The 15383-nt window shown below is 41.1% G+C and overlaps 1 protein-coding gene across 2 annotated transcripts in view; it reads left to right on the forward strand.

Moving 5' to 3' along the window:
* The window catches only part of LOC100380745 (AP-2 complex subunit beta), a 72912-nt gene extending 61162 nt beyond the window's left edge, over positions 1-11750 (forward strand). For both annotated transcript variants that reach the window (XM_045693533.1, XM_045693534.1), the window contains 2 exons: positions 4427-4581; positions 9739-11750. In XM_045693533.1, coding sequence (XP_045549489.1) covers positions 4427-4581; positions 9739-9813 — 230 coding nt within the window. In that variant the 3' untranslated portion in view covers positions 9814-11750. The remainder of the gene's footprint in view (positions 1-4426; positions 4582-9738) is intronic.
* Positions 11751-15383: the final 3633 nt, after the last annotated feature.

The following is a 15383-nucleotide window of genomic DNA, read 5'->3' on the forward strand; positions in this document are numbered from 1 at the left end:
GTCAAATAGCCCTTACACAGCCTGGAGGTGTGTTGGGTCATTGTCCTGTTGAAAAACAAATGATAGTCCCACTAAGCGCAAACCAGATGGTATGGCTTATCACTGCAGAATGCTGTGGTAGCCATGCTGGTTAAGTGTACCTTGAAATCTAAATAAATCACACAGTGTCACCAAAAAAGCAGACCCACACCATCACACCTCCTCCTCCATTCTTCACGGTGGGAACCACACATGTGGAGATCATCTGTTCACCTACTCTGCGTCTCACAAAGACACGGTGGTTAGAACCAAAAATCTCAAATCTGGACTCACCAGACCAAAGAACAGATTTCCACTGATCTAATGTCCATTGCTCATGTTTCTTGGCCCAAGCAAGTCTCTTCTTCTTATTGGTGTCCTTTAGTAGTGGTTTCTTTGTAGCAATTCTACCATGAAGGCCTGATTCACGCAGTCTCTTCTGAACAGTTGATGTTAAGATGTGTCTTTTACTTGAACTCAGTGAAGCATTTATTTGGGCTGCAATCTGAGGTGCAGTAAACTCTAATAAACTTATCCTCTGCAGCAGAGTTAACTCTGGGTCTTTCTTTCCTGTGGCGGCCTCATGAGAGACAATTTCATCATAGTGCTTGATGATTTTTGCGACTGCACTTGAAGAAACTTTCAAAGATCTTGAAGTAATGATGGACTATTGTTTCTCTTTGCTTATTTGAGCTGTTCTTGCCATAATATGGACTTGGTCTTTTCCCAAATAGGGCTATCTTCTGTATACCAGCCCCTACCTTGTCACCACACAACTGATTGGCTCAAACGCATTAAGAAGGAAAGAAATTCCACAAATTAATTTTTAAGAAGGCACACCTGTTAATTGAAATGCATTTCAGGTGACTACCTCATGAAAGTGGTTGAGAGAATGTCAAGAGTGTGCAAAGCTGTTTTCAAGGCAAATGGTGGCTACTTTGAAGAATCTCAAATATAAAATATTTTGTTATTTGTTTGCTTGCTACATGATTCCATATGTGTGATTTCATAGTTTTGATGTCTTCACTATTATTCTACAATGTAGAAAATAGTAAAAAAAATTATAATATTTAAAACACCCCTGAATGAGTACGTGTCCAAACTTTTGACTGGTACTATATATATATATATATATATATATATATATAAATAAATAAATAATCTGGTTAAAGATTTACGTTTGACGTCTGTTCATGTACTCAATTACTCATGCCCATCCCTATGAAGCTCCGGGCCAAACTCCCACACTGTTTTGGGCTCTAGCAGCGTGAAGCAGATACTGTGTGGGAGTGAAGACTTGCATCTCGCTCATCGCAATAGCTGCGGTGCTGCTCAAGGCAACGTAATTTCGCTGAATCTACTTTTAATTGAAAATTGTGAGTTTGTTGATTTTAGATGCTTTTTTCATTTATTAGGCTTTTTTCCTCTGTTCAGTGTCTGTTCTTTTGTCCATCTTAATCTTTTATTTTTATTGGCCAGTCTGAGACATGGCTTTTTCTTTGCAACTCTGCCTAGAAGACCAGCATCCTCGAGTCGCCTCTTCACTGTTAATGTTGAGACTGGTGTTTTGCGGGTACTATTTAATGAAGCTGCCAGTTGAGGACTTGTGAGGCATTTGTTTCTCAAACTAGAGACACTAATGTACTTGTCCTCTTGCTCAGTTCTGCACCGGGGCCTCCCACTCCTCTTTCTATTCTGGCTAGAGCCAGTTTGTGCTGTTCTGAGAAGGGAGTAGTACACAGCGTTGTATGAGATCTTCAGTTTCTTGGCAATTTCTCACATGGAATAGCCTTAATTTTTCAGAACAAGAATAGACTGATGAGTTTCAGAAGAAAGTTCTTTGTTTCTGGCCATTTTGAGCCTGTAATCGAACCCACAAATGCTGATGCTCCAGATACTCAACTAGTCTAAAGAACGCCAGTTTTATTGCTTCTTTAATCAGCACAACCATTTTCAGCTGTGCTAACATAATTGCAAAAGGGTTTTCTAATGATCAATTAGCCTTTTCAAATTATAAACTTGAATAACTAACACAACGTGCCATTGGAACACAGGAGTGATGGTTGCCGATAATTAATGGGCCTCTGTACACCTATGTAGATATTCCATTAAAAATCAGCAGTTTCCAGCTACAATAGCCATTTACAACATTGACAACGTCTACACTGTATTTCTGATCAATTTTATGTTGTTTAATGGACAAAAAATATGCTTTTCTTTCAAAAACAAGGACATTTCTAAGTGACCCTAAACTTTTGAACGGTAGTGTACATTTTTGGAAGATGATATCTCTGGAAGATGTGTATTTATGATAATGAAAATGTATTTTCTTTTGCTGCCTACATTTTCCCTCAGTCAAATATGGAGATTCTTATTATGTTACCACCTCTGTTTTTAGATGCTTTCTTTGTAGCGTGACAAGCAATACTCCAGTAGCCTAATTTAAAACAAGGCTCTTTCGACAGCCACAGTAGAGCCATGAGTCATGCAAGCGAGAATAATAGCATAGCAAATACAAAATGTTTGCCACCAAGTAGGCAACATACTAGCTAGCTAATTAAGGTAATCTTTCAACATATTAAATGGTCTTGAATCCTACTTTTCATTTAATGGATATAACATTTTCCCAGTAATCAATGTTTGTTTCCCTTGTTCATCTGAGGACATAGAATGTCATTGTGATAAAGTGGTTGGATGGTTTCAAAGGCTGTTATTAAAACACAACTGACATCCTTTCTGCCCTGAAAAAGACAAAACGACAATTCACTTTTTGCCCTGAAAATTACAAGGCACCGATTGGCCACACAAAAATACAAACACCACTTAAGTTGCGTCTCACATTCAAACAAAGTAGGGTAACAAAAAGCAGCCATTTGCCATCTATGACTGACAAGTGTTGCTCAAAGGTAAATGGTTAGAGCAGTATGGAGTTGGGAGCCTTGACCACTAGAAGCTTCCCTGCAGACTGTAACATAATAGAGACTAGTCATACAGGAAGCTGTTCCACTGCGCTTTCGGAGCGATGAAATTAATTCCCCCACTGTCACTTGTCCTGCTTCTTTCTTTTTTTGACACTTCTCCTTCTCTCCATCTACCACCTACCTTTCAGGACTCCTTTCAAGGCATTTCGCCTCCCCCCTCTTTCCCTGAAGGAGACTTCACACAACCTCTTTAATGATAACCCACACCATGCCTGGTTGCCCCAGACAACAGAGTGACTGAGGGCTGAGGGCAGTGGTACTGACGAGTGCTCAGGGCAGGACCTACAATGGGACATGGGCCTCAGGGTCAGAGTTTATGGTAGTGGTAGTTTGTCTATTGACCTATGGTTTTAAGCCCGTTAGACATAGTGTCTATAGTGACATCCCCACCTCTAGATGTGAGATCTGGAAGTTGTAGTAGCTACTCCCTGTAGTGACAGTCCACATAAGAGTGCAGCTTACAGGCTAGGTTACATCCATGACGTTCAATGTATTGCTTCAACGTTCACAGCACTGTTAGAAGTTACCCTAGCTCTGTTCCTCTTCCTCAAAGTCTGACTTGGATCAGGATACATTTTTTTTCACTTAGAGGCACAAAGGAGGGACTAAGCTCCAGCAGTTGTTTCAAGAAGCTAATGTAGATATATATTATCTGAGCTGCTCCCCACTGCCAGTAGTTAGCCAGGCTCACATAGAAACCATTAGAGTTGCCTTAAGGGTACAGATTGACTGGGACAGAGGAATAGGCAGCTGATGTAGGTCATGGAAATGGAATGATTTATCAGGCCATGTGTGTAGTCTAATATGACTCAGAAAGCAGCTAATGGCCTAGTTGTTGGTTTTTCACATACTGTTATTATGAATTTTGTCTTACATGAAATCAATCTCCTTCTCTCTTGTTGTATTGAGTACCTCAGTCCTTTTTTTATATGACGCTGCAAATCAACAATGGAAACTGTAGAAACCACTGCATATATAGCCCAATACCTATTAATAAAGCAAAAACCTCATGTTCCTAGACTAGAGAATGCAGTTCCCAAAAATGAAGCTACTACTGTACAATACAATGCCTTAGTCTATAGATAACTCCCCTCTCAGATGTGTATGTCTGAATGAGTACTGTCAGTAAAAAAAATATTAATTACAACTGCTGAACTGCACTACAATGGAGAATGCACTTATCCAATGTGCACTTATCAGTAGTCGACCGTAGAATAGCCTACAGCCCATGAGGCTGAGCTTTGCCTGTGTAGCGCTGATCTCCACATAAAGTTGTGTTGAAAAATTCCTGAAATCTTCCCAAAATTCCCATTTTAAGTATTCCCTCGCAGCCTATTCTCGCATGACTCCAGAAATCCTGAAAAAACTGAGAATTTATATCCACACTTCTAGTATATACCTTACTCATATGTAATGTGACCTTGCAGACACTGTGTCGGGGAAGCTGCAGAACGACAACATTTACACCATTGCCAAGAGGAACGTGGAGGGCCAGGACATGCTCTACCAGTCACTCAAGCTCACCAATGGCATCTGGATCCTGGCTGAGCTCCGCATCCAACCCGGCAACCCCAACTACACGGTAAAACACCCGCCTAACCTCAACTCTCCTAATTCTGAACTCAGAAGTCACTCATTGTTTTTGTCAGTAGAAGTCTGAAGTGCCAAGCAGAAGGCTCTTTATATTTCCACCCTACCCTCACTAGAGTACCAGGCAAATAAACACTTTTGTGTTTTGTAAACACTGTAGTCATTGCATGACCTTCATGAGTAGACTTAGTCTTTAATGGAATGTTTGAACCCAGGAAATAATTGATAGCCCTTCTCACTGAGACAGCACCTTCGCTACACTCCCCTATAATGAAGTGCATGTTACATCCAGGAAGTGGTACCTAGAGATGGTTTATGGAAGTAATACAAGTTATCAACCTTCTTTGTTTTATACACACCCAGCTATATCCTGTTCCCTTATCATATGTTTGAAGGAACCTGTTCATCATTGAGGACTCATTGGGAATGACATGTCCTCTGGCAGAGTAATGGGTGACATCGGCAGCAGACCTGCTGCTTGGTTAACTTTTGCTCCTCTAGATTGGCCATGAACAAGGTCAAAAGACCCATATAGCACTGCAAAATAGCTCCTAAATACAGGCATGGTCAGGTCTAGGTCTGTTGCATTGACCGTATTACCGCCATACTGGCGGTCACGAGTCATGAAGGCAGTAAAATTCCAGGTCACCATTTAGTCACAGTAAAAGTCTGAAGGGAAATTGCTATTTAGGATATGTAAAGACAAGATTAAAGCAAGAATAGTCTGATGGGTGACAATATTAGCCTATAACTTGTGAATTATATATTATCACTTGTGAATGATGCCCAGCATTAGAAACAATGCCAATACTGATTAATCGGCCACATTTTTTTTTTTTTGTCTTTCTTTTTTATATATATATATATATATATATATATATATATATATATATATATATATATATATATATATATATATATATATATAGAGAGAGAGAGAGAGAGAGAGAGAGAGAGAGAGAGAGAGAGAGAGAGAGAGAGAGAGAGAGAGAGAGAGAGAGAGAGAGAGAGAGAGAGAGAGAGAGAGAGAGAGAGAGAGAGAGAGAGAGAGAGAGAGAGAGAGAGAGAGAGAGAGAGAGAGAGAGAGAGAGAGAGAGAGAGAGAGAGAGAGAGAGAGAGAGAGAGAGAGAGAGAGAGAGATCGATCTATATATGACAATTACAACAATACTGAATGAACGCTTTTTTATTTTAACTTAATATAATACATCAATCAAATCAATTGTGTATGTTGACCTGTTTAAAGGTCTTACTCATGTCGGCTACGGAGAGCGTGATCACATAGTCGTCCGGAACAGCTGATACTTCATACTATAAAATAATGCCATAGAATTCTAAGCAAATCTTGTCTGCTGAATGAACTAGTGTAGCCCACAGCCATAGCCAGATCAGGACCTAACATAAGGACAACTCAGTATGCTATTCTGTTCTTCGGAAATAGACTATATTTTCTTCATATCATGCTTCTTTAGACCCGTCTAAAATAAATAATGGCTTGTGTTAGCCCATCAAAGCCGTTGAGAACAAACACTTATCCTATGACATCAGGGGCAGTGGAAGACTGTTAATATAAAGTGAGCTATGGGGATGGCTATGGCTATTGTTTTTTGTGTGTGCTCCATAGACAATGCCCAGGGGTTATTTCATTTGACCCTTGCACAATAACTGTGGTAGTACAGTTCAGGTAACAACAGTTCATATCAACCTTTCAAAATGGTCAAGGGCAGCTGTGTAGGGGCCAATTTATTGGCAGAAGCATCTCAGACAAATACCTTTTGGGCAACATCATGGCCTGTCATGGAACAGGTAGAACATATGGACCAGGCCATAATAACAGGAGAGTGTACAGTTTATTAGGTACACCCATCTATTACCGGGTTGGAACCCCCTTTGCCTCCAGAACAGCCTGAATTCATTGGGGCATGGAAACGTTGCTCAGTTGGTATCAAGGGACCTAACATGTGTCAAGACAACATTCCCCACACCATTACACCACTGCCACCAGCCTGTACTGTTGACACCAGGCAGGAAGGGGCCATGGTTTAATGCTTCTTACGCCAAAACCTGATGCTACAGGAACAGGGATTCGTCGGACCAGGCAATGTTTTTCCACTCCTCAATTGTCCAATGTTGGTGATTGCGTGCCCACTTGAACCATATCTTGTTGTTTTTAGCTAATAGGAGTGGAACTTGGTGTGGTCGTCTGCTGCAATAGCCCATCCGTGACAAGAACTGACAAGATGTGCGTTCCGAGATGCTGTTCTGCACACCAATGTTGTACTGCGCCGTTATTGGCTATTTTTGGCCCACCTGATAGCTCGCATAATTAATGCCATTCTCCTTCGATCTCTCATCAACAAACTAATTTCACCCACAGGACTGCCCCCTACTGCATGTTTTTTGTTTGTCGCACCCATTCTCGGTAAACCCTAGACACTGTTGTGCGTGAAAAGCCCAGGAGGCCGGCCGTTTCTGAGATACTGGAACCGGCGCGCCTGGCACCGACGATCATACTACGTTCAAGTTCACTTAGGTCACTCGTTTTGCCCATTCCTAACGTTCAATCGAACAGTAACTGAATGCCTCGATGCCTGTCTGCCTGCTTTATATAGCAAGCCACGTCCACATGACCACTGTCTGTTGGCGTGAACCCTTTTCGTGAAAAAGGGATGGTGTATCTAATAAACTGGTCACTGAGTCGACATGCTAGTACGCATTAATGTTGTAGAGTTTTTAAAGCGGTAGTATGGATGTACCCCCGCACATTGACTCGGTACCGGTACCCCCTGTATATAGCCTCATTATTCTTATTGTTTTATTTTTTTTTTTACTTATTTAGTAAATATTTTCTAAACGCTTTTTCTTGAACTGCTTTGTTGGTTAAGGGCTAAAATGTGATTTGATAGAAAGTGAGACTTAAAAAAAACATCTGTGGAAGACAAAAAAAAGAAGTAAGTAGTGGCGTTGAGATTTTTTAATTAGTCTGAGACCTAATTAGGCCACTGGGTCGTTCCATTTGATTTCAATCACTTTTGACCACTACCATTTTGATTTGAAAGAAGCTTTCCATACATATTTGCCCATGGTAGAAGTGGTCAGAAAGTTACTTTTTGGACCTGAATTACAAAACATTTAGAAGATACAGGTGCTCATAGTTGACCCATTTTGCAAACCCCACCCTACCATGAGACATCCATTTCTTCATCGCTGGAAAATATAAACAGTTGAATTTGATATCATTTTAAAAGCTTACAAACACGGTTGTCAAATGATTTGATAATTTGTCTTTTTTTTTTACGTCAATGATCTAAAAATGCATAAACTCAGATTTTTTTGGGGACATTTTTGCATACAGTATGTAATAGCTCAGGCCCTATTTTACATGTTAGGGTTGGACGGTATCCAAATTTCCATACCTTCATACCGTTCCTGTACAATACCAGTATATGCTATTACTGGCAGTGCACACAAGGGACGCTATTTCTTTCTATTTCTATTTATTTCCAAACTGTATTTTTATTTTTAAACAAGGTATGCTAACAAAATACTAGGGAATTCCCATAGCAGACGCTAACTAAATGCTAAAAAGAGCAAGCGAACATAAACTAAATGCAAGGGCAGATAACCCAGCTCATAAAGTTATACAACTTCTACAAATCTCAAAAGGCTACTCACACTTGATCCAGAAGGGGATTGGTTGCCTCTGTTGTAACCAAGAAGCTATTATTAAAACATGGACAGAATATGGCACCACAACAAACCTGCCAAAAAAAAGAGGGCCGCCCACCAAAACTCACGGACCAGGCAAGGAGGGCATTAATCAGAGAGGCAAAAAAGAGACCAAAGATAACCCTGAAGGAGCTGCAAAGCTCCACAGCGGAGATTGAAGTATCTATCCATAGGACCACTTTAAGCCATATACTCCACAGAGCTGGGCTTTACAGAAGAGTGGCCAGAAAAAAGACACTGCTTAAAGAAAAAATAAGCAAACATGTTTGGTGTTCGCCAAAAGGCATGTGGGAGACTCCCCAAACATATGGAAGAAGGTACTCTGGTCAGATGAGACTAAAATGGAGCTTTTTGGCCATCAAGGAAAACGCTGTCTGGCGCAAACCCAACACCTTTCATCACCCTGAGAACACCACAGTGAAGCATGGTGGTGGCAGCATCATGCCGTGGGGGATGTTTTTCATCAGCAGGGACTGGGAAACTGGTCAGAATTGAAGGAATGATGGATGACGCTAAATACAGGTAAATTCTTGAGGGAAACCTGTGAACGGAGGTTCACCTTCCAGCAGGACAATGACCCTAAGCATACTGCTAAAGCAACACTCGAGTGGTTTAAGGGGAAACATTTAAATGTCTTGGAATGGCCTAGTCAAAACCCAGACCTCAGTCCAATTGAGAACCTGTGTTATGACTTAAAGATTGCTGTACACCAGCGGAACCCATCCAACTTGAAGGCGCTGGAGCAGTTTTGCCTTGAAGAATGGGCAAAAATCCCAGTGGCTAGATGTGCCAAGCTTATAGAGACATACCCCAAGAGACTTGCAGCTGTAATTGTTGCAAAAGGTGGCTATACAAAGTATTGACTTTGGTGGGGTGAATAGTTATGCACGCTCAAGTTCTGTTTTTCTTGTCTTATTTCTTATTTTGCTTCGTGTTATGTTATTTCTTATTTTGCATTGTGTAAATCAAATGATACAAACCCCCAAAAATCAATTTTAATTCCAGGTTGTAAGGCAACAAAATAGGAAAAATGCCAAGGGTGGTGAATACTTTCGCAAGCCACTGTATAGTGTATGTATAGAATGTTTTGTTCAAATCAAAAGGGGTGGGTCAAAAAGTGATTGAAATCAAATGGAACGACCCCACTGTGAATAGAAACTGATCAATGCTGTTGTTAAATCCGGTCGAAGGAAAATGTATAATACTGAGATGGATGAATTGAATATAATATGCTTTGTAGGGATACTCAATAACGCTATCATATATTATGGTCTTCACAATAATTGTTAGAATCAAAAGAGTGGCGAAAAGCAATTCAACTGTTGTGCAGTAGAGAAGGTGAAATGTACTCAGACTTATTGAGCTGTAATGTAACCTATAGTTATACCTGAATCAATAGTTTTTCCTATCCTCTCTTCCAGCTGTCCTTGAAGTGCCGGGCTCCTGAGGTGACCCAGTATGTCTACCAGGTGTACGACTCAGTCCTGAAGAACTGAACCTTCCGTCCGTCCACTCACCACCCTCCACTCCACACCTCGCCCCAAGAACAAACAGCAGCTGTTAGCGTTATAGTCATGTATTATTCCTTTCCCTCATTCCTCTCCACCATCTTTACCTCCATGGGAGAATGCGACATCCCCAGTCCATCCTAAACTAAATGTCTTAATGTCGTAAAACGTGGTTGAAGGTGAAGCTCTCCAAAAAGAAGAAGAAATCTTTCATATTCACTAAGCCATTGGTCCCACCTCTTTGTACTGTATTGCCAATATTGGAAAGTGTAATATCATATGTTTTGTCTATTTTTTATGCTTGTTCTGCTTCCGTGGTACTTTTCCTACTGTCCCAACCGTTCCACAAGAGATACTCGATTTGGTGCCATCTTCCAGGCCTTACTGGGGCGGACGTTTCCAGTTGAACCAGTTGCTACAGTATGTCTCCATGATGCAACAAGTACCATTCTGGGCCAAGATGGCAGTAGTGAGAGGCAAGCGCAGGAACAGGGAACATGAAATTGTCAGGCTGCCATGATTTTAATGCATTAGTGGACGTCATTCTCTACTCATTTTAGTAACCACTATGCTGACCACTATTTATGATGGCTATTATTACTTGTTTGCTCCAGTCTGTGCCATTGTTCTTTTTTATTGATACTTGCAGGCAGCTGATAATTTCAAGCTTCTCAATGCTTTTCTGATTGCTCGACCTGCAGCAGCCATCAAACACAGTTATATTCATTCCTAGATGTCCAATAATTCATGCCCCTTTGCTGATTTTGTGTTGCAGTATTAATTATTATGCCAATTGTGAGTGTGGCATGAGTTGTCCATTCTGTTATACTGTAATCATCTTATGTTGATTCCAATGAGATATTATGCGTTATTCTTTATATGTAAGATTGTTATTGATATTCCATTTGCAGCTGTTCCTCCAAACAAAACTAAACCCTAAACCTTGGGTCAAACCCAAAGCCAGGGTCAATATCAGTTGCTATTTTCATAGTAGATAACAACCCCATACTGTCATCAATTACATGCCTAGTGTACGTGTTTGTGGTGTTCTGCAGTTAAAATCACCTCCCTGGCATTGCTTTATCCTAAACATGGAGGCTATGTAGTGCTTGCAGGCCACCTAATGACCAGGGTCCCCCCTCTATGATTATACTGTGCAGTGATGTGGTGTAGTTTGTAGACCTAAAGTTCTGTACGACTAATGAAAGATGATTATTATATTACTACCTTGTAACCCAGAATTAGTGTGCTTGTATTCCATAACAGAAAAACGTTGGCGCTATATTCCAGTTATGTACCAAGTCCTCGTGGAAGTTGTATTAATAAATGTATACAAACTGATGTGATTTTAATATGCCATATCTCTATGACTAACCATGCTTGCTAGACCTCTGGTAGTTGAGCTCAAACATTGCTAATCATTTTATTAATTATTTTATTGAAGCCAATGTAAAGTGCAGTCTGAAGGGTACCAATTGTGTTTGTGACTTCAGCTTTCTAATTTTATTGTTGCCACATGCTGATGTGCCTGTAAACCTGCATGGAAGCGGTGTCCATTGTTCCCCCAAAAATCTTTGCTGTCTGTTTTCCTCATTCTCAAAACAACACTTGGCTACAGGGGATGGTCTTATCTTTGCCCAGAATTTGACTGCATGTATCCCAAGCAAGATGTTATGAAGGTGTATTTGGGTGTAACTTTCCCATCCAGAACTTGTTTGAGAAAAAAGATTTAATGTACTTATAAGCCCAGCAACCAGGAATAGGCCTACAGAACGGCTGTAGTAAGAAGTAATATGAAAACTGAAATGTCCATTTTTTTTTTTGCTTCTTCTCCTCAAGCTAACCTATTGATACTGCATCACTCCTCGTCATCAAGGTGGCACTGTATCTTCTATTATTTCAATAAAATGTCCGGTATAAACGTATGCGGTGCCTGATGTTTAACTCATTTGTTCACAATCCATAATCAGACCAGAGGTAATATGACCAGTGTGTGACGCACAGCCAAAGGCCAGCCACAGCAGTGTGTAGTCCACAGATGCTCAGAATACAGAGTGACTCGCTCAGAATCAAAGCTTATTTCCCTTGAGATGCTACTGATGTTTTAGGTGTTTTTTCCTTTGGAGGGTAGGCATTTTCACACTGACAAGGTCAGTCTGAATCAGCATGTTGGTTTTGTTACAGTTGTGTGTCTGGGAGAAATGCAAGCACAATGGAAGTTACACAGTCTAGAGACCAGCGATATCAGTGTTGGAAAAAGGGTTTCACACTGGACTGCCAACTCTTTACATCATCTTCATTGTGGGGATCGGGAAGAAGTCTGACTTAAACTAAAGGAATTAGCAGAGCTATAGGCCTAGAGAATCTAGCTCTGATAATTAGTTGCTCTATTTATCTTCACAATATACAATATACAGTATCTCACAAAAGTGAGTACACCTCTCACATTTTTGTAAATATTTGAGTATATCTTTTCATGTGACAACACTGAAGAAATGACACTTTGCTACAATGTAAAGTAGTGAGTGTACAGCTTGTATAAGTGTAAATTTGCTGTCCCCTCAAAATAACTCAACACACAGCCATTAATGTCTAACCCGCTGACAACAACAGTGAGTACACCCCTAAGTGAAAATGTCAATTGTTAGAGTGGTCACTTGACTATCTTGTCAATATAATAGACGATCTTTGGTTCACATTAACTGGCTGGCTACATCACATGAAATTGCACCTGCGTGCGCACTGCGTAATGTGGTGTGGAGTCGACTCCTTACCCGTGGACTCGGAATCGACTCCTAAGGTTCAGTATTTCTGCAACTGAGGAAACTATTTTCCGTAGTCTACTTGGAGACCACAAACTGTCGCATCTTTCACAGCAAATAAAGAGCGAGCTAGCGAGGGATAGAGAGAGAGAGATGGGAGGAGCACAGCAAGGCATGTCGGCCACCAGACAGGCACTCAGAACTGTGCATCGGTAATCAAAATATATAGGCTATAGGCTATCGCAATTTATTGGCTTGCAATGTCTAGCGCCAGTTCACTAAAGTAGGGGCTATCAGTGAGTAGGCTGAGCTATTCAACACAACAGACCGAAGCCCAAACACACACAAGCGTTTTTCATAGCGAAGAGAAAGAGGAGCAGGAGAGGGAGAGAGAGGATCGGGGCAGGCAGAGAGACAGTCAACCGTGCGCATAGGCAATATATTGGTCATCTGTATCTAGCAATGCCTCGTACATTCACCAAAAGTATATTAAAGTATATATTAGGTTATCAATGAGTATGGCTAAGCTCTTCTTCATAGTGCCAGTGAATTGACCTTGAACATCGCCAAATGCATCAGTTTAATTAGGCCTAAATGTGCATTGTCAAAGTATTGCCTATAGCTTATTTAATGGGTGGCTGTTGATGGCCTAGGTCAGAACTCTCCTACCCTGTTCCCAGAGAGCTACCTTCCTGTAGGTTCTCTCTTCAACCCCAGTTGTAACTAACCTGATTCAGTTTATCAACCAGCTAATTGTTGAATCAGATACGCTAGATTAGGGTTGGAGTGAAAACCTACATGATGGTTGATCTCCGCGAACAGGGTGGGAGAGCCCTGTCCTAGGCAATAGATCATCCCCACTAAACTTTTTGGAAATGGCAAATTCACTTTCTCATCCATAAACACAGTCAAGTTCAGCAGCTCAAATCAGCAGGATGAGGGGCATTGTTATTAGGAATGACGTCTAACATGGATGGATCGCTAAAATAATGATTAAGATCACTCTTCATCCATTTAACTATTATGGGGAGACCTAAGCATTTGGCAGCCAAGCACGAGTTATCAGTGTAGCCTATTATTCTGTATACCTCTGGCCCTTATTTGGACACTGTGTTAACTAACCTCCAGACGAGCTTCAATGCCATACAACTCTCCTTGCGTGGCCTCCAACTGCTCTTAAATACAAGTAAAACTAAATGCATGCTCTTCAACCGATCGCTGCCCACATCTGCCCGCCCATCCAGCATCACCACTCTGGACGGTTCTGACTTAGAATATGTTGACAACTACAAATACCTAGGTGTCTGGTTAGACTGTAAACTCTCCTTCCAGACTCACATGAAATATCTCCAATCCAAAATTACATCTAGAATCGGCTTCCTATTTCGCAACAAAACATCCTTCTCTCATGCTGCCAAACACACCCTCGTAAAACTGACCATCCTACTGATCCTCGACTTCGGCGATGTCATTTACAAAATAGCCTCCAACACTCTACTCAACAAAATTGGATGCAGTCTATCACAGTGCCATCCGTTTTGTCACCAACGTCCCATATACTACCCACCACTGCGACCTGTATGATCTCGTTGGCTGGCCCTCTCTTCACACTAGTCGCCAAACCCACTGGCTCCAGGTCATCTACAAGTCTCTGCTAGGTAAAGCCCAGCCTTATCTCAGCACACTGGTCACCATAGCAACACTTACCCGTAGCACATGCTCCAGCAGGTATATTTTACTGGTCACTCCCAAAGCCAATTCTTCCTTTGGCCGCCTTTCCTTCCAGTTCTCTGCTGCCAATGACTGGAACGAACTGCAAAAATCTCTTAAGCTGGAGACTTACCTCCCTCACTAGCTTTAAGCACCAGCTGTCAGAGCAGCTCACAGATCACTGCACCTGTACTTAGCTCATCTGTAAATAGACCATCCAATCTACCTCATCCCCATACTGTATTTATTTATTTATCTTGCTCCTTTGCACCCCAGTATCTCAACTTGCACATTCATCTTCTGCACATCTACCATTCCAGTGTTTAATTGCTATATTGTAATTACTTCGCCACCATGGCCTATTTATTGCCTTACCTCTCTTATCCTACCTCATTTGCTCATACTGTATTTAGATTTTTCTACTGTATTATTGATTGTATGTTTGTTTATTCCATGTGTAACTCTGTGTTGTTGTATGTGTCGAACTGCTTTGCTTATTCTTGGCCAGGTCGCAGTTGCAAATGAGAACTTGTTCTCAACTAGCCTACCTGGTTAAATAAAGGTGAAATGAAAAAAATATCACCTAGACATTACGTTGAAATATCTTCAGGCCTACAAAAACCTCCAGGCTTCCGTAATTTAAAAAAATAATTACAGGGGGCAGTTTGGAAAAACGAATCCTGTTTCAATCGTCTCTGGAATAATGAACATGCTTGATAATAGTTAGGCTACAAAACCCTAATACCCGTCCGAATAGGGCTAAAACATGGCAAAGAATAGGGTTATCAGCGTAGAGTGCACGGCATCATCCCATGGAATATGTCAAGGCTGCACACAGCCGAAATATCACTGAAATATTATAGTACCTACACATCACCTTCTATATTCAAACAAAGTAGACATTTTATAGACAAATGGGCAGCATCATGCGCATGTCAGCCCTCTAGAACGTAAATGTAGTCTTCCTAGTCGGACTGCAATAATGAGGTGGAGTGTATGTGTGCGCGCATCCGTTTTAGGAATCGAGCAAGAGTCGACTCATATGACTCCCACCACAGGAGTCTGAGTCGAGCAAGAGTCGACTTT

Source organism: Salmo salar, chromosome ssa13, assembly GCF_905237065.1.
Source record: "Salmo salar chromosome ssa13, Ssal_v3.1, whole genome shotgun sequence".
Lineage (NCBI taxonomy): Eukaryota > Metazoa > Chordata > Actinopteri > Salmoniformes > Salmonidae > Salmo > Salmo salar.